At 44.3% G+C, this 20661-nt stretch overlaps 1 protein-coding gene across 3 annotated transcripts in view; it reads left to right on the top strand.

The window, feature by feature from the left end:
- Positions 1-17279, top strand: part of LOC115131252 (engulfment and cell motility protein 1-like) — a 231846-nt gene extending 214567 nt beyond the window's left edge. For all 3 annotated transcript variants that reach the window (XM_065020322.1, XM_065020323.1, XM_065020321.1), the window contains 5 exons: positions 3688-3800; positions 11639-11746; positions 12468-12550; positions 15446-15523; positions 15720-17279. In XM_065020322.1, coding sequence (XP_064876394.1) covers positions 3688-3800; positions 11639-11746; positions 12468-12550; positions 15446-15523; positions 15720-15920 — 583 coding nt within the window. In that variant the 3' untranslated portion in view covers positions 15921-17279. The remainder of the gene's footprint in view (positions 1-3687; positions 3801-11638; positions 11747-12467; positions 12551-15445; positions 15524-15719) is intronic.
- The last annotated feature ends 3382 nt before the right edge of the window (positions 17280-20661 follow it).

Here is a 20661-nt window from a genome sequence, read left to right as displayed (position 1 = left end):
CTATTCTAATAGGTCGTCTGGTTAATTCCAGTTTGAATAGTGCCTAATTCCAGTTAGTGAATAGTGCCGTTCTATTCTAATAGGTCGTCTGGTTAGTGTGCCTAATTCCAGTTTGAATAGTGCCGTTCTATTCTAATAGGTCGTCTGGTTAGTTTACCTAATTCCAGTTTGAATAGTGCCGTTCTATTCTAATAGGTCGTCTGGTTAGTTTACCTAATTCCAGTTTGAATAGTGCCGTTCTATTCTAATAGGTCGTCTGGTTAGTGTGCCTAATTCCAGTTTGAATAGTGCCGTTCTATTCTAATAGGTCGTCTGGTTAGTGTGCCTAATTCCAGTTTGAATAGTGCCGTTCTATTCTAATAGGTCGTCTGGTTAGTGTGCCTAATTCCAGTTTGAATAGTGCCGTTCTATTCTAATAGGTCGTCTGGTTAGTGTCCCTAATTCCAGTTTGAATAGTGCCATTCTATTCTAATAGGTCTTCTGGTTAGTGTCCTAATTCCAGTTTGAATAGTGCCGTTCTATTCTAATAGGTCGTCTGGTTAGTGTCCCTAATTCCAGTTTGAATAGTGCCGTTCTATTCTAATAGGTCGTTTGGTTAGTGTGCCTAATTCCAGTTTGAATAGTGCCGTTCTATTCTAATAGGTCGTCTGGTTAGTGTCCCTAATTCCAGTTTGAATAGTGCCGTTCTATTCTAATAGGTCGTCTGGTTAGTGTGCCTAATTCCAGTTTGAATAGTGCCGTTCTATTCTAATAGGTTGTCTGGTTAGTTTACCTAATTCCAGTTTGAATAGTGCCGTTCTATTCTAATAGGTCGTCTGGTTAGTTTACCTAATTCCAGTTTGAATAGTGCCGTTCTATTCTAATAGGTCGTCTGGTTAGTGTGCCTAATTCCAGTTTGAATAGTGCCGTTCTATTCTAATAGGTCGTCTGGTTAGTGTGCCTAATTCCAGTTTGAATAGTGCCGTTCTATTCTAATAGGTCGTCTGGTTAGTTTACCTAATTCCAGTTTGAATAGTGCCGTTCTATTCTAATAGGTCGTCTGGTTAGTTTACCTAATTCCAGTTTGAATAGTGCCGTTCTATTCTAATAGGTCGTCTGGTTAGTGTCCCTAATTCCAGTTTGAATAGTGCCGTTCTATTCTAATAGGTCGTCTGGTTAGTGTCCTAATTCCAGTTTGAATAGTGCCTATTTTGGTTATTCTAATAGGTCGTTCTAATAGGTCTGGTTAGTGTCCTAATTCCAGTTTGAATAGTGCCATTCTATTCTAATAGGTCGTCTGGTTAGTGTGCCTAATTCCAGTTTGAATAGTGCCGTTCTATTCTAATAGGTCGTCTGGTTAGTGTGCCTAATTCCAGTTTGAATAGTGCCGTTCTATTCTAATAGGTCGTCTGGTTAGTTTACCTAATTCCAGTTTGAATAGTGCCGTTCTATTCTAATAGGTCGTCTGGTTAGTTTACCTAATTCCAGTTTGAATAGTGCCGTTCTATTCTAATAGGTCGTCTGGTTAGTGTGCCTAATTCCAGTTTGAATAGTGCCGTTCTATTCTAATAGGTCGTCTGGTTAGTGTGCCTAATTCCAGTTTGAATAGTGCAGTTCTATTCTAATAGGTCGTCTGGTTAGTGTGCCTAATTCCAGTTTGAATAGTGCCGTTCTATTCTAATAGGTCGTCTGGTTAGTGTGCCTAATTCCAGTTTGAATAGTGCCGTTCTATTCTAATAGGTCGTCTGGTTAGTGTACCTAATTCCAGTTTGAATAGTGCCGTTCTATTCTAATAGGTCGTCTGGTTAGTGTGCCTAATAGGTCATCTGGTTAGTGTGCCTAATAGGTCGTCTGGTTAGTGTACCTAATTCCAGTATGCCTCAGCCTGTGACTGAGACAGATTTTAGACCTGGGACTGATTTTGACCTGGGACACCAGGTGGGTGATTCCCCTCTAGTCAGGGACTGATTTAGACCTGGGACACCAGGTGGGTGATTCCCCTCTAGTCAGGGACTAATTTAGACCTGGGACACCAGGTGGGTGATTCCCCTCTAGTCAGGGACTGATTTAGACCTGGGACACCAGGTGGGTGATGCCCCTCTGGTCAGGGACTGATTTTGACCTGGGACACCAGGTGGGTGATTCCCCTCTAGTCAGGGACTGATTTAGACCTGGGACAGCAGGTGGGTGATTCCCCTCTAGTCAGGGACTGATTTAGACCTGGAACACCAGGTGGGTGATTCCCCTCTAGTCAGGGACTGATTTAGACCTGGGACACCAGGCGGGTGATTCCCCTCTAGTTAGGGACTGATTTAGACCTGGGACACCAGGCGGGTGATTCCTCTCTAGTCAGGGACTGATTTAGACCTGGGACACCAGGTGGGTGATTCCCCTCTAGTCAGGGACTGATTTAGACCTGGGACACCAGGTGGGTGATTCCCCTCTAGTCAGGGACTGATTTAGACCTGGGACACCAGGCGGGTGATTACCCTCTAGTCAGGGACTGATTTAGACCTGGGACACCAGGCGGGTGATTCCTCTCTAGTCAGGGACTGATTTAGACCTGGGACACCAGGTGGGTGATTCCCCTCTAGTCAGGGACTGATTTAGACCTGGGACACCAGGTGGGTGATTCCCCTCTAGTCAGGGACTGATTTAGACCTGGGACACCAGGCGGGTGATTCCCCTCTAATCAGGGACTGATTTAGACCTGGGACACCAGGCGGGTGCAATTAATGATCAGATAGAACAGAAAACCAGCAGGCTCCGGTCGTCATAGGGTAAGAGTTGACTGACCTATTAGAATAGAACATTTGGGACAAAACCCAGTGTGTGTTGTGCCAGTGAATCTCTATCTCTCTCTCTTACTGACTGACTGGTCTCTGTTTTCCCTGTTACACTGACTGACTGGTCTCCCTCTTACTGACTGACTGGTCTCTGTGTTACTGACTGACTGGTCTCTGTGTTACTGACTGACTGGTCTCTGTGTGACTGACTGACTGGTCTCTGTGTGACTGACTGGTCTCTCTCTTACTGACTGACTGGTCTCTGTTTTCTCTGTTACACTGACTGACTGGTCTCTGTGATACTGACTGACTGGTCTCTGTGTGACTGACTGACTGGTCTCTGTGTGACTGACTGACAGGTTCCTGTTTTCTCTGTGTTACTGACTGGCTGGTCTCTGTTACTGACTGACTGGTCTCTGCGTTTCTGACTGACTGGTCCCTGCGTTTCTGACTGACTGGTTCCTGTGATACTGACTGACTAGTCTCTGTTTTCTCTGTTACACTGACTGACTGGTCTCTGTGTTACTGACTGACTGGTCTCTGTGTTTCTGACTGACTGGTTCCTGTGATACTGACTGACTAGTCTCTGTTTTCTCTGTTACACTGACTGACTGGTCTCTGTGTTACTGACTGACTGGTCTCTGTGTTACTGACTGACTGGTATCTGTGTTACTGAATGACTGGTCCCAGTGGTACTGACTGGTTCCTGTGTTACTGACTGACTGGTTTCTGTTTTTTCTGTGTTACTGACTGACTAGTCCCTGTATTACTGACTGACTGGTCTCTGTGATACTGACTGACTGGTATCTGTGTTACTGACTGACTGGTCCCTGTGTTACTGACTGACTGGTCCCTGTGTTTCTGACTGACTGTTTCCTGTTCTCTCTGTGACTGACTGACTGTTTCTCTGTCTTGTCCGTAGGGAGCTGCGGGAGAAGATCCAGCCAGAGATCATGGAGCTGATCAAACAACAGAGGCTCAACCGTCTGTGTGACGGAACCTGCTTCAGGAAGATCAGCAGCCGCCGGAGGCAAGGTGGGGGTGACACACACACGCACACACACAACTTACTTAGACTGCCTCCTCTGTCACTATTTGCCTTTGTGATTGGGTCAGTAATGGCTCTGTCGCTGTGAATCAAGAAAACACACACATACACACGCACAAACGTGTGTGCCAAACCAAACATTAACTTCTTGCGTCGAGCCATCCCGGATCCGGGATCGTGACTACAGCCTCAAGCCCATTACCATAACGCAACGTTAATTATTCATGAAAATCAAAAATGAAATGAAATCAATATGCTAGCTCTCAAGCTTAGCCTTTTGTTAACAACACTGTCCTCTCAGATTTTCAAAATATGCTTCTCAACCATAGCAAAACAAGCATTTGTGTAACAGTATTGATAGCTAGCATAGCATTTAGCGTAGCATTTAGCGTTAGCATTCAGCAGACAACATTTTCACAAAAACCAGAAAAGCATTCAAATAAAATCATTTACATTTGAAGAACTTCGGATGTTTTCAATGAGGAGACTCTCAGTTAGATAGCAAATGTTCAGTTTTTCCTGAAAGATTATTTGTTTAGGACAAATCGCTCCGTTTTCTGCGTCACGTTTAGCTACGAAAAAAACCTGTATCCAGGATTGTGTAAATCTATCCGCAAGCTCATTAGCATAACACAACGTTAACTATTCATGAAAATCGCAAGTGAAATGAAATCAATATGCTAGCTCTCAAGCTTAGCCTTTTGTTAACAACACTGTCTCCTCAGATTTTCAAAATATGCTTCTCAACCATAGCAAAACACGCATTTGTGTAACAGTATTGATAGCGTAGCATAGGATTATGCCTGGCATTCAGCATGCAACATTTTCACAAAAACCAGAAAAGCATTCAAATAAAATCATTTACCTTTGAAGAACTTCGGATGTTTTCAATGAGGAGACTCTCAGTTAGATAGCAAATGTTCAGTTTTTACAAAAAGATTATTTGTGTTGACAAATCGCTCCGTTTTCTTCATCACGTTTGGGTAAGAAAAAAAACGAAAATTAAGTCATTAAAACACAAACTTTTTTCCAAATTAACTCCATAATATCGACAGAAACATGGCAAACGATGTTTAGAATGAATCCTCAAGGTGTTTTTCACATTTTCTCTTCTGAAGAAATGGAACGCGCATGGACCTAGATATTACGCAATAATTTCGACACAGGACACCGGGCGGACACCTGGTAAATGTAGTCTCTTATGGTCAATCTTCCAATGATATGCCTACAAATACGTCACAATGCTGCAGACACCTTGGAGAAAAGACAGAAAGGGCAGGCTCATTCCTGGCGCATTCACAGCCATATAAGGAGACATTGGAACACAGCGCCTTCAGAATCTGGGGCATTTCCTGTATGAAACTTCATCTTGGTTTCGCCTGTAGCATTACTTCTGGGGCACTCACAGATAATATCTTTGCAGTTTTGGAAACGTCCAAGTTTTTTATTTCCAAAGTTGTCAATTACATGCATAGTCGAGCATCTTTTCATGACAAAATATCTTGTTTAAAACGGGAACGTTTTTATCCAAAAATTAAAAGAGAGCCCCCTATCTCGAAGAAGTTAAGAACACCTTCCTAATATTGAATTGTGCAATCCATGTCTCAATACTTAAAAATCCTTCTTTAACCTGTCTCCCCCCTTTCATCTACACAGATTGAAGTGGATTTAACAAGTGACATCAATAAGGGATCATAGCTTTCACCTGGATTCACCTGATCAGTCTATGTCAAGGAAAGAGCAGGTGTCCTTAATGTTTTGTGTAGTCAGTGTTTAACACAGTGTCAGGAATTTACTAAGACATCCTACTGCTTCCAAAAGCAGCTAATATCTGAGCTGTGTGGCTCTTACCTTTTTGTCTGGAACGGTTTCTGCTCTACAGTTCCACTGAGCCTCATTGCTCTGAAGTGCATGAATCGATTTCACTAATGGAGGAACGGCCTAATTAAATTCCCGGCCGGGCTTCTGAAGCTCTTCCCCGGTCATCTCAGAGTTCTGGAATAGACATGAAGTTGGTTATTGTGACTCTTCAGAACCTTTGGACCCAGATAGAACCAGTTCCTTCAGTGCTGCGGATGTATCGGATGTCTGGGGGAAATGTAGGGCGTTTTATCTGTTAGTGACTCCTCTTTTGTCTGGGCGTTTGTTGGTGTCGTGTGTCCCAGGTCCCATGACATTCTACATAGCTTTTATTAACAGTAACATCAAAATCCCTCCTTTCAGTAGAAGCTTAGTTTATGGCTGTGTTCCCAAATGGCAACTTATTCCCTATATAGTACACTACTTTTGACCAGCGCCCTATTGGTCCTGGTCAAAAGTAGTGCACTTTACAGGAATAGAGTTCCATTTGGGATATAGCATATATCTCCCTGTCCTTGATTTAACTGTGGCGGTGGAATGGAAGCCTGTTCATCCTTTCCCTGTGGAGCTGGAGGACATATGAAGCGTTTACACTTCAGAGTGGAGTGTTTGGGGAGCATTGAGCCTAATATCCTTTTTCACACTGACTGACTGGCTGGCGCGTAGGCCTGGACACAGCAGGGAGAGAGGAGAGCACAGCACAGCACAGCACAGGGGGAGGCCTTATCGGTTAGCACCGCTATAATGTGGTGCCTTTCACAGCCGGAGAGGATTAAATCTCCCACCCGAGACCAGACTCCGTCTCTCTCTATCCTATCCTTCTCCGTCTCTCCCTGTCCTCCTCCGTCTCTCTCTGTCCTCCTCCTTCTCTCTCTGTCCTCCTCCTTCTCTCTCTGTCCTCCTCCGTCTCTCTCTGTCCTCCTCCGTCTCTCCCTGTCCTCCTCCGTCTCTCTCTGTCCTCCTCCGTCTCTCCCTGTCCTCCTCCGTCACTCTCTGTCCTCCTCCTTCTCTCTTTGTCCTCCCCCGTCTCTCTTTGTCCTCCCCCGTCTCTCTCTGTCCTCCTCCGTCTCTCCCTGTCCTCCTCGGTCTCTCCCTGTCCTCCTCCGTCTCTCTCTGTCCTCCTCCGTCTCTCTCTGTCCTCCTCCGTCTCTCCCTGTCCTCCTCGGTCTCTCTCTGTCCTCCTCCTTCTCTCTCTGTCCTCCCCCGTCTCTCTCTGTCCTCCTCCGTCTCTCCCTGTCCTCCTCGGTCTCTCTCTGTCCTCCTCCGTCTCTCTCTGTCCTCATCCGTCTCTCCCTGTCCTCCTCCGTCTCTCCCTGTCCTCCTCAGTCTCTCTCTGTCTTCCTCCTTCTCTCTCTGTCCTCCTCCGTCTCTCTCTGTCCTCCTCCGTCTCTCCCTGTCCTCCTCCGTCTCTCTCTGTCCTCCTCCTTCTCTCTCTGTCCTCATCCGTCTCTCTCTGTCCTCCTCGGTCTCTCCCTGTCCTCCTCGGTCTCTCTCTGTCCTCCTCCGTCTCTCTCTGTCCTCATCCGTCTCTCTCTGTCCTCCTCCGTCTCTCCCTGTCCTCCTCGGTCTCTCCCTGTCCTCCTCGGTCTCTCTCTGTCCTCCTCCGTCTCTCCCCTGCACAGACATAAACTGCTTCTGTCTCTCTCACGCTCTCTCTCATGCACGCACACACATGCACACACAGGTTACGTATTGTTGAGGTGCCCTGGAAGCGCTGTCATCCCAGCCCAGGGCCTGTGGGCTATTGGCTGTCTGCCACCACACTGTAGTGAACACAAATGAAGAATTAGTATAACTGCAGATCCACACCTCCACCCGGCACTTTCTAAGTGCTTCATTCCTAAAGGACTCCTCTCAAATCATATTTCCACATACAATATACGTATACAAATCACTAAGTGTGAGGCAAGAACAGTATTAGATTCTCTAAAAGCTGAGTATCTACAGGGCCTTCAGAAAGTATTCACACCCCTTGACTTTTTCCACATTTTGTTGTGTTACAGCCTGAATTTAAAATTGATTAAATTGAGATTTTGTGTCACTGAAAAACTCACAGCTGTAATCATTGCCAAATGTGATTCTAACAATGTATTGACATGGGGGTGTGAATACTTATGTAAATTAGATATTTCTGAAAAAATCTATTTAATCCATTTTGAATTCAGGCTCTAACACAACAAAATGTGTAATAAGTCAAGGGGTGTGAATACTTTCTGAAGGCCCTGTAGCTGACAAACAGCATCAGTCTGAGGCCCCTGTCTTTCAAGTACAGAGGCCTACTGTATGTGGAAAATACAGATATATATGTTTACATATAAGTCATTACAAGCAATATGGGTACAAGGGCCATTATGTTGTATGCAAGCATCACGTGTCCCAAAACCCCCCAAAAAAAATCTTAGTCAATTATGTAGTTAAGAAATAAATGATGAATTGAAGTGAATTGGAGAGTAACTGTATCTCAATAGCTGAGGAAACAGAAACGATAACAACAATCTGAGCAGTATTCTGTCTGGAGGCTAGATATCTCCAGTCTAGATATCTCCAGTCTAGATATCTCGTCTAGATATCTCCAGTCTAGATATCTCCAGTCTAGATATCTCCAGTCTAGATATCTCCAGTCTAGATATCTCGTCTAGATATCTCCAGCCTAGATATCTCCAGTCTAAGTATCTCCAGTCGAGATATCTCGTCTATATATCTCCAGTCTAGATAGCTCCAGTCTAGATAGCTCCAGTCTAAATCCTCTCGCTCTCTCTCTCCTCTTTCTTTCTCACTCTCTCTCGCCCCTCGCTCTCTTTCTCTCTTGTCCCTCGCTCTCTCTCTCGTTCTCTCTCCTCTTTCTCTCTCCTCTCTCTCTCTCTTTCTCTCTCTCTACCTCTCTCTCTTTACCTCTCTCTTTCTCTCTCTCTCTCTCTCTCTCTCTCTCTCTCTACCTCTCTTTACCTCTCTACCTCTTTCTCTCTCTCTCTCTCTTTCTCTACCTATCTCTCTCTTTCTCTCTCTACCTCTTTCCCTCTCTTTACCTCTCTACCTCTCTTTCTCTATCTACCTCTCTTTACCTCTCTTTTCTCTCTACCTCTCTCTCTCTCTCTCTCTCTCTCTCTTGCTCTCTCTCTCTCCTCTCTCTCTGCTCCCTAAGCAGTCAGTCAGTCGTCTCACACCACCACTACACTAGGCACGACACAGCCACTCCCCACAGACCAGCGCCAGCTTCCCTGCTGCCAAATGTCTATTCTCAGCAATTAGGATTTGGACTGTGTTGTCCATGCGAGTGCCAACCAACCCTCCCTGGTCCCCAGCCTAGTTCTGCTCTTCCAGGGACATGCATAATGGGTAGAGAATAAAGTGCCAGGCCTTGCTCTACAGGAGGCCTGTCCACAGTGCCCAGGCATGCCAGCCTGTGTGCCAGCCGGCCCCAACTGCCCAGCGGGCGATAGCACCCCAGTGCCGGGTGCTATCAGTCACGCTATCCACCTCCGACACATGAGAACATCACACACCACAGCCCATGAGAATAGAGGTCGGCCGATTATGATTTTTCAACGCCGATACTGATTATTGGAGGACACCCCCCCCCCCCCCCCAAAAAAAAAAAACAGCCGATACCGATTAATCTGCCGATTATTTTTGATGTATTTGTAATGACAATTACAACAATACTGAATGAACACTTATTTGAACTTAACATAATACATCAATAAAATCAATTTAGCCTCAAATAAATAATGAAACATGTTCAATTTGGTTGAAATAATGCAAAAACAAAGTGTTGGAGAAGAAAGTAAAAGTGCAATATGTGCCATGTAAAAAAGCTAGCGTTTAAGTTCCTTGCTCAGAACATGAGAACATATGAAAGCTCGTGGTTCCTTTTAACATGAGTCTTCAATATTCCCAGGTAGGAAGTTTTAGGTTGTAGTTATTATAGGAATTATAGGACTATTTCTCTCTATACGATTTGTATTTCATAGATCTTTGACTATTGGATGTTCTTGTAGGCACTTTAGTATTGCCAGTGTAACAGTATAACTTCCGTCCCTCTCCTCCCTGGGCTCGAACCAGGAACACATCGACAACAGCACCCCTCGAAGCAGCGTTACCCATGCAGAGCAACGGGAACAACCACTACAAGTCTCAGAGCGAGTGACGTTTGAAACGCTATTAGCGCGCACCCCGCTAACTGAATAGCCATTTCACATCGGTTACACCAGCCTAATTTCAGGAGTTGATAGGCTTGAAGTCATAAACAGCGCAATGCTTGAAGCACAGCGAAGAGCTGCTGACAAAACGCACTAAAGTGCTGTTTGAATGAATGTTAACGAGCCTGCTGCTGCCTACCATCGCTCAGTCAGACTGGTGCCTACCATCACTCAGTCAGACTGGTGCCTACCATTGCTCAGTCAGACTGCTCTTATCAAATCATAGACTTAATTATAACATAACACACAGAAATACGAGCCTTTGTTTCCGGATTTGACCATATTAATGACATATAATTTCGAAAACAAAAAGTTTATTATTTCAGTGAAATACGGAACCGTTCCATATTTTATCTAACGGGTGGCATCCATTAGTCTAAATATTGCTGTTACATTGCACAACCTTCAATGTTATGTCATAATTACGTAAAATTCTGGCAAATTAGTTCGTAATGAGCCAGGCTGCCCAAAATGTTGCATATACCATGACTGTGCTTGCAATGAACGCAAGAGAAGTGACACAATTTCACCTGGTTAATATTGCCTGCTAACCTGGATTTCTTTTAGCTAAATATGCAGGTTTAAAAATATATACTTCTGTGTATTGATTTTAAGAAAGGCATTGATGTTTATGGTTAGGTACACGTTGGAGCAACGACAGTCCTTTTTCGTGAATGCGCACTGCATCAATTATATGCAACGCAGGACACGCTAGATAAACTAGTAATATCATCAACCATGTGTAGTTAACTAGTGATGATGGTTGATTGATTGATTGTTTTTTTTATGAGATAAGTTTAATGCTAGCTAGAAACTTAACTTGGCTTCTTACTGCATTTGTGTAACAGGCAGGCTCCTCGTGGAGTGCAATGAGAGGCAGGTGGTTAGAGCGTTGGACTAGTTAACCGTAAGGTTGCAAGATTGAATCCCTGAGCTGACAAGGTAGAAATCTGTCATTCTGTCCCTGAACAAGGCAGTTAACCCACTGTTCCTAGGCCGTCATTGAAATTAAGAATGTGTTCTTAACTGACCTGCCTAGTTAAATAAATGTGTAAAACAAACTGCAAAATCGGTGCCAAAAAATACCGATTTCCGATTGTTATGAAAACTTGAAATCGGCAATCAAATTAATCGGCCATTGCGATTAATCGGTTGACCTCTACATGAGAACATCACACACCACAGCCCATGGGATCATCACATACCACAGCCCCATAGTGGTACACAGTGAAAACATTTTCCAGGAGACCATCATCAGACAGACCAGAAAGGTCCAATCAGCCCCACACAGCACTGAACACAGAGTTCCAGATGATGCCATTGGGAAGGTGCTATAGGGTGCCTAGATGCAGGCTGAACATTATTTTGTCCCCCTGTCAATAAAACTGCTAAACAGCAGGGGAGACGGAGGGAGACGGACTGGTGCCAGGCCTGTAGGGCTTCATGTGGAATTGCCACCTGGTCACAGTCTGGCCTGGCTGGGAGGGGGGTGTATGGTAGGCTGTTGTTCTGTGTCTGACTGTCCATATGGGATAGTGTTAGGGTTGTTGTGTTTGGTGTTGCTGCCTTTAGAAAGTAGCGTAAATATGCTTTGGGTGGTTCTGATCTATACAGTACATACACAATCCAGGTGTATTAGTGTCTGTTTCACCAGGTTTGTTGGTCTTTATGCTGATCTTTTTTTTTCTCTCTCTCTCTCTCTCGCTTTCTCTCTCGCTTTCTCTCGCTCTCTCGCTTTCTCTCTCGCTCTCTCTCTCTCTCTATAGATAAGTTCTGGTACTGTCGACTGTCTCCGAACCATAAAGTCCTGCACTATGGAGATCTGGAGGAGAGCCCTCTGGGAGAGGTGTCCCATGACCTTCTACAGGAAAAATGTGAGTAATGTGAGCAACACAAGTACTGCTCTGGGTCAATGACTGGAACGAATTGCAAAAATCGCTGAAGTTGGAGACTTATATTAACCTCACTAACTTTAAACATCAGCTATCTGAGCAGCTAACCGATCGCTGCAGCTGTACACAGCCCATCTGTAAATAGCCCATCCAATCTACCTACCTCATCCCCATATTGTTTTTATTTACTTTTCTGCTCTTTTGCACACCAGTATTTCTACTTGCACATCACCATCTGCTCATTTATCACTCCAGTGTTCATTTTCTAAATTGTAATTACTTCGCTACTATGGCCTATTTATTGCCTTACCTCCTCACGACATTTGCACACACTGTATATAGACTTTATTTTTTTCCATTGTGTTATTGACTGTTGTTTGTGTCGCACTGCTTTGCTTTATCTTGGTGAGGTTGCAGTTGTAAATGAGAACTTGTCCTCAACTGGCCTACCTGGTTAAATAAAGGGGAAATAAATTAAAAAGTTAAAAACAGACAGTCAGTTTTTTTTTTTTTTTTTTTTTTTTTTAAGCTAAGTGCAACTTGCAAAATAATAGTTTACTGCCAGGGTGCCTGACGAAGATGGTTGTTACTGACGTTGTTAGTAGTTAATGTCAACAGAATAGCAGTTGACACTAAATCTAACGGGTGATTATGAGAGGACGTTATTCTTGATGTTGACGTTCCTCTCTTCCTCCTCCCGTAGTGCCTGTGGCCGATATCAAAGCGGTGGTCACTGGTAAGGACTGTCCTCACATGAAGGAGAAGGGAGCTCTGAAGCAGAACAAGGTGAGTGTGTGTACAGTATCTATCTGTGTTTCTGTGTCTTATATCACAGTATCTGTCTGTGTTTCTGTGTCTTATATCACAGTATCTGTCTGTGTTGCTGTGTCTTATATCCCAGTATCTGTCTGTGTTGCTGTGTCTTATATCACAGTGTCTGTCTGTGTTTCTGTGTCTTATATCCCAGTATCTGTCTGTGTCTGTGTGTCTCATATCCCAGTATCTGTCTGTGTCTGTGTGTCTCATATCACAGTATCTGTCTGTGTCTGTGTGTCTCATATCACAGTATCTGTCTGTGTCTGTGTGCCTTATATAACAGTACAGTTTTCAGTGCTGTGAAAAAGTATTTGCCCCCTTTCTAATTGTCTCTACTTTTACATATTTTTGAAACTGAATTGAAACTGAATCAGTCTCTCACATCGCTGTGGAGGAATTTCATTCCACTCTTCCAAGTGCAGCTGGGTCATGCAGAAAGACAATGATCCAAAACACACAATTAAAAAGCAAAACATTTTTGTTTTGAAGTTTTGGAATGGCATAGTCAAAGTCTAGACCTAATCCCAATTGAGATGTTGTGGCAGGATTTGAAACAGATTTCACTGAGTTAAAGCAGTTCTGCATGCAAGAGTGGGCTGAAATTCCTCCACAGCGATGTGAGAGACTGATCAACAACTACAGGAAGCATTTGGTAGAAGTCATTGCAGCTGAAGGTGGCACAACCAGCTATTGAGTGCAAGGCAGCAATGACTTTTTCTCACAAGGGAATTGGGTGTTGCATAACGTGGTTAATTAAATAAATAAAATAAGTATATATTCTTTTGTTATTTGAAAACTCTGGTTCCCTTCATCTAATATTAGGTTTTGTTTGAGGATCTGATAACATTCCGTATCAAAAATATGCAAAAAATAGAGACAATCAGAAAGAGGGCAAATCATTTTTCACGGCACTGCATGTCTGTGTGTCTGTGCCTTATATAACAGTACAGTAGAGGGCTCCTGAGTGGTACAGCGGTCTAAGGCACTGCATGTCTGTGTGTCTGTGCCTTATATAACAGTACAGTAGAGGGCTCCTGAGTGGCACAGCGGTCTAAGGCACTGCATGTCTGTGTGTCTGTGCCTTATATAACAGTACAGTAGAGGGCTCCTGAGTGGCACAGCGGTCTAAGGCTCTGCATCGCAGTGCTAGAGGCGTCACTACAGACCCGGCTTCGATCCCGGGCTGTATCACAACCGGCCATGATCGGGAGTCCCAGTGGGCGGTGCACAATTGGACCAGCATCGCCTGGGTTAGGGGAGGGTTTGGTCGGCTTAGGCCGTCATTGTAAATAAGAATTTGTTCTTAACTGATTTGCCTAGTTAAATTAAATAAATAAAAATATGTCAGTGTAGCTGTGCCTTATATGATAACATGATAGTCAACTCAATATCAAGGTATATCAACCCACTATCAAATTAGATGTTGACATGCCAGCCAAGTTAAACCCAAATCCCTCTATCTTCTATGTATAGACATCTTAACCAAGGTGAAATAGCTGTGTTCAGTCCTGTCAGCCTGTCTGCTGGTACGAAAGCCCCAGCCTCCGCAGGTCCTGTCTCAGTAGTGACTAGAAACCAATACATTCTGCTGACACTGACAGATTAGGTCCTGTAAATATAGCCTTGAAGACAAAGGAGCACCGCTCCTCTCTCGCCTGGACCTTTATTACTCTGTCCATAAATCTGGTGTCTGAAAGAATGGGCCTACAGGTCTGTGGGCTGGCTGGCTGGCTGGCTGCTGGCTGGCTGGATGGCTGGCTGGATGGCTGGCTGGATGACTCGACCTGATTTGGGCTGTTTGAATGAGAACACGAGCGGAGCAACATTCATTAGTCAAGCTGTAAGACACAAAAAGTAACCTCTGTGGTCACGGGCAGCGCAGCCATAGACCTAGGATTTGTCTCTAATGGCACCCTATTCCCTATGGGCCTTGGTCAAAAGTGTACTATATGGGTAATAGGGTTGTGGTCAAAAAAGTGCACTATACAGGGTGCCTTTTGGGACGTGGAATCACTCTACAGTATACTGGGCCTGGGAGATGGGGAGCCAGGGTACAGTTCAGAGATATCTGTTTGTCAGGCCTATTGGATTGACCTATTGTGTTGAATCAAATACAACATGTCCCATAGTACTAGGACACACATACAGTAGGTGCTCTGGATCAATGCGCTTCCACCATCTATGTGGTTGCGTGCCATATGCTACACAATTTATCATTAGTTCTGCGGCATTTGATGACGAGCGAGAGACATCTGTTTCAAAGGAGCCTTAACAGATGTGAACAAAAGAGACATCAGTTCTCCTTCAGTGTTCTCTGTGTGGAACTCTCTCAGGTGTCCCCATGCATTCCCCATCTGACTCATTGTTTGCATCCCCCTGTGTACTTCTGACCCGTGTGGAGAACACAATAAACTGATCCAAAGTCAGCTTTTGTGTGTTTTCTCTCTAAGGATTAAGTTAGACTCTAGGGGCAACTTTTCTCCTGTGTTGGATAACCGTCTCAAAGTGCCTTTGCATCCCAGTTTGTCCCCTAGCTGTCCCCCTGCTCGGTGTGTCCCGTCCCCTGTCCCCTGGCACACAGACATGACAGCCAAACCATCTGATGTTGGAGTGGCTGGGGAGAGAACGTGTTATAGAGGCACAGTGGGAGGGATGCACATACTGGAGTGGTGAGGAGCTCATTAGCATGTTAGTGACAGTGCTACATTTCAACTCCCTCCTTCTGTCTCTCTCTCCTCTCCTTCTCTCCCTTCCCCTCCTCTCTTTCTCCCCACTCTCTCTCCCTCCTAATCTCTCTCTATCACTCTGTCACTCCCACATTCTCCCCTCCCTCCCTGTCTCTCTCTTTCCCCCTCTCCGCTACAGGAGGTTCTGGAGCTGGCGTTCTCCGTCCTCTACGAGTCAGACGAGTATTTAAACTTCATCGCTCCGGACAAGCATGAGGTAAGCACTGAGCAGTTGGCACAGTCACCCAGCCAATGACAGGATTCAGAGATGGACTGAGAGGAAGTCAATGGAGGTTGTCCATTCTACAGCACGACGTGGAACACTTAATGTTAATACACTGATGTACGGTTGTGTGTGTCTTTGTCTGTGTGTCTGTGTGTGTGTGTACTCATCCTCTCCTGTCTCTCCTCAGTACTGTGTGTGGACGGACGGTCTGAACGCCCTCCTGGGAAAGGAGATGACCAGTGACTTCACCAAGTCAGACATGGATACCCTACTCTCCATGGAGATGAAGCTCCGCCTCCTCGATCTGGAGAACATCCAGATTCCAGAGGCCCCTCCCCCAATTCCCAAGGAGCCTAGCAACTATGACTTTGTTTATGACTGCAACTAACTAACCAACCGATCAAAATCCCCTAGCTACTGTACTGGACCTACCAACTCTCTCTTTCCTAAAACCGCAACTGGAAAAAAGAAACTAATGACGATGAAAATGATGAGTGACAGAAAAAGGATTCTATTGAACTAGTTTCCTTCCTTCTTGCTAAACTTTCTTTTTGAATTAAAGGGTGCGATTTAATACGTTTGCGGCGCTTAATGACTCTTTGCGACACTAGGTGGCCCACTGACTGAATCATCACGTCACCATGGAGACCAAACCAAGAAGCATCCATATGGGTCCTTTGAGTCCTAAACCAGAGATGTTCTAACATTCTCTAAGTTGTGTTGTTTGGTCATCACTCTCCAAGATGTCTTCACAGTGTTCTTCTCACCTCAACCCTGCTCACTCTTCACTCCTCCTTCACTGAAGAATTTGCCATTTGCTTGGGGTTTGTTGTAGAAACTCTCTTTGATAATCGCTTGTCCTTTTTCGTTTTGTTGATTTTCTACAGACTGTTGGATGAGAGGTGTGGCGTTTTATCAAATATAAAGAAGTGCTGGGGACGTTAGTCTTTAGTTCTCCAACGTTCTGTGTGTTCAAAATGGCACCCTATTCCTTATATAGTGCGCTACTTTTAGTGCACTATATAGGGAATAAAGTAGGGCACTATATAGGGAATAGGGTGCCATTTCAGAAGCAGGCTCGGTCCCCCATTCACACTTACGTGGCAGCTAATGTCTCTGAGAGGAAGAAAGGATCAAGCGTATTTAAGACGTTGAAGTGTGTATTAACACTTTTCTCCCAGGTATCTTTCTGCATACTTCACATCCTGTGTAAACTGTTACAATACGTGTGTCATTCTAAAACCTGACACTGTTATACAATACGGGAAACTGCCTCTGAAGTTCCTGAAGTCTTCTATCCTATATCACGGCTGCTTTGACCATGCTGTATACCCAAACAAACATAACTGTAACATATGCTTGCTCAGACATACACATCTCTTCCCTCCGACTTGATCCTGTTCAATCAGGTTCGATTACGACTGCTGTAACATTTCAAAGCAATATTGAGCAACAAAAAAAAACGTTGTTAAGCTGATGGTGTAATTTAGTCATATTTGTGATGCTGCCAAGTAGTCCGTATGGGGGACGTTTGCGTTTTTAGTAAAGGGAAGTTGTTCTCTGTTTGTTTTCAAGAACTATGTGGCCGTCAATTTGGAGGTTCATGGAAATGTAATTTAAAAGCGAATCATGAGTCAACATTTTTAATATGATTTATTATTTTCCATATTTAATACCTTCAGATGTTTGTCTCTAGGTCTGAAAGCCCCTCAACCTGCTGTTTACATTAAAGATTTAAGGAAACTGACCTCTTGTTGCATTGTCCATGTCTTTATCTACACTGAAGAAAAATATAAACACAACATGCTACAATTTCTAAGATTTTACTGAGTTATAGTTCATATAAAGCAATCAGTCAATTGAAATAAATAAATTAGGCCCTAATCTATGAATTTCACATGACTGGGACTGTAAATATGCATCTGTTGGTAACAGATACCTTAAAAATATATATATATAATTGAACTGGAACAGCGTGTTCCAGTTCAATTATATATATATACACTACTGTGACCCAGAGCATCCCAAACGTGCTCAGTGGGTGACATGTCTAGTGAGTATGCAAGCCGTGGAAGAACTGGGACACATTTTAAGCTTCCAGGAATTGTGTACAGATCCTTGCGACATGGAGCTGTGCATTTTAGTGCTGAAACATGAGGTGATGACGGCAGATGAATGGCACAACAATGGGCCTCGGGATCTCTGCATTCCAATTGCCATCGATAAAATGCAATTGTGTTCATTGTCCGTAGCTTATTCCTGCCCACACCATAACCCCACCGCCACTCTGTTCACAACGTTGACATCAGAAAACCGCTCGACTTACACAACGCCAGCCAGAGTTGAAACTGGGATTAATCTGTGAAGAGCACACTTCTCCAGCATGCCAGTGGCCATCGAAGGTGAGCATTTGCCCACTGAAGTCGGTTATGATGTCGAACTGTAGTCAGGTAAAGACCCTGTTCAGGTTGACGAGTATGCAGATGAGCTTCCCTGAGTTTCTGACAATTTGTGCAAAAATTCTTCAATTGTGCAAACCGACATCTTCATCAGCTCCCCGGGTGGCTCATGTCAGACCATCCCGCAGGTGAAGAAGCCAGATGTGGAAGACCTGGACTGGCGTGGTTACATGTGGTCTGCGGTTGTGAGGCCGGTTAGACGTACTGCCAAATTCTCTAAAACAACGTTGGAGTCGGCTTAATGCAGAGAAATTAACATTAAATTATCTGGCAACCATTCTGGTGAACATTCCTGTAGTCAGCACACCAAGTGCACGCTCCCTCAAAACCTGAGACATCTGTGGCGTTGTGTGACAACTGTGCATTTTAGAGTGACCTTGTATTGTCCCCAGCACAAGGTGCACCTGTGTAATGATCATGCTGTTTAATCAGCTTTTTGACATGCCACACCTGTCATGGAATATCTTGGCAAAGGATAAATGCTCACTAACAGGGATGTAAACACATTTGTGAAATAAAATTGAGAGAAGTAAGCTTTTTGTGAGTATGGAACATTTCTGGGATCTTTTATTTCAGCTTATTAAACATGGGACTTTAGATGTTGTGTTTATATTTTTGTTCAGTATGGTTTCCTATCACACAAGATACCCATACTGCAACATTTATCGTTGATATGGCTTTCTATACAGTCAATTTTGAAGAATTGGTGAGACTTCTCTATGTACTGTACGTGGCAGTCTCTTGGATCAGAGTTCTTCCACAGACGAGAGAGAGTGAGATGAGCGGCAGTGACGCCCTGGTGTTGCTGCCTGGTTGTACATACTCTGTGTTTGGGCATATTTATTATCTTTACACAAGTGACAGTGGTTCATTCTCCCTCTCCACGCTGAACTCTCCCTCATACACACATTCACTCCTCCGTGGGGGAATCTCAGGCCATTTACCACTCTGTGGCTCGACCCAATGGAGTCTGTCTGGACAATGTTCCATTCTGTCCATAGACTCCTGAGGGAAGACTGTTCATTTGTTAATGGAAGATGATTTCCCTGGTCATTTTCATATAGTTTAGTATTTGTGTCAGCATTCAACATCTCTCTCTCTCACACACACACACACACAAAGAGTTTATATTTAAGCAGCAGGTCACCCCGGAATACACTCCATTTGTCCCTGTACTGTGGTGCTGGCCTGATCAGGCCTGTTGGGCTGTTAAGTGGATTAGTCAGAGTGGCTGATGGCTCTGATGTGCATCTGGTAATATGTGGATAAAAGAGGGACAAAGTGCCCTCCTCCCTCCCACCTCTTCCTCCTGTGCCCTCCTCCCTCATTCTCTCTCATTCTCTTGTTTTTTCTCTGTCTCACTCGCTATCGATCAAATCAAATTATTGGTCACATACACATGTTAATGCGAGTGTAGCGAAATGCTTGTGCTTCTAGTTCTGACAATGCAGTAATATCTAACAAGTAATCTAACAAATTCACAATGACTACCTTATACACACAAATGTAAGGGAAGAATAAGAATATGTGCATATATATATCTGGATGATATATATATCTGGATATATCAAGATGCAGTAGATGGTATAGAGCAGTATATACATATGAGATGAGTGATGTAGGATATGTAAACATTATTAAAGTGGTGTTATTTAAGGTGAATAGTGATACCTTTATTAAGTCCATTTATTAGTGTTCAGAGATTTGAGTCAGTATGTTGACAGCAGTCTCTCTATGTTAGTGATGGCTGTTTAACAGTCTGATGGCCTTGAGATAGGAGCTGTTTTTCAGTCTCTCGGTCCCTGCTTTGATGCACCTGTACTGACCTCGCCTTCTGGATGATAGCGGGGTGAACAGGCAGTGGCTCGGGTGGTTGTTGTCCTTGATCTTTTGGCTTTCCTGTGACATCGGATGTTGTAGGTGTCCTGGAGGGCAGGTAGTTTGCCCACGGTGATGTGTTGTGCAGACCGCACTACCGTCTGGAGAGCCTTGTGGTTGAGGGTGGTGAAGTTGCCGTACCAGGCGGTGATACAGCCCAACAGGATGCTCTCGATTGTGCATCTGTAAAAGTTTGAGTGTTTTGGGTGACAAGCCAAATTTCTTCAGCCTCCTGAGGTTGAAGAGGCACTGTTGTGCCTTCTGGGGGTCCCAGTGTTGAGGATCAGCAGGGTGGAGATGTTGTTACCTACCTTCACCACCTGGGGTGAAGCATGTGGTGACAACAGACTGGGATAGGGATTGATTGAATATGTCCGTAAACACACCAGCCAGCTGGTCTGCGCATGCTCTGAGGACGCGGCTAGGGATGTCGTCTGGGCCGGCAGCCTTGCAAGGGTTAACACGTTTAAATGTTTTACTGACGTTGGACATGGAGAAGGAGAGCCCACAGGCTTTGGTGTCAGTGGCACTGTATTGTCCTTAAAGTGATCAAAGAAGTTGTTTAAATTGTCTGGGAGCATGACGTCGATGTCCGCGACGGGGCTGGATTTCTTTTTGTAATCCGTGATTGACTGTAGAACCTGCCACATAGGTCTTGTGTTTGAGCTGTTGAATTGCGACTCTACTTTGTCTCTATACTGACGCTTAGCTTGTTTGATTACCTTGCGGAGGGAATAGCTGCACTGTTTGTATTCGGTCATGTTTCCAGTCGCCTTGCCTTCAGTTTTGCGC

The sequence above is a fragment of the Oncorhynchus nerka genome, linkage group LG7 (assembly GCF_034236695.1).
Source record: "Oncorhynchus nerka isolate Pitt River linkage group LG7, Oner_Uvic_2.0, whole genome shotgun sequence".
Taxonomy (NCBI): domain Eukaryota; kingdom Metazoa; phylum Chordata; class Actinopteri; order Salmoniformes; family Salmonidae; genus Oncorhynchus; species Oncorhynchus nerka.
Note: the sequence above shows the minus strand (reverse complement) of the source record. Positions and strands in the feature narration are given on the sequence as shown.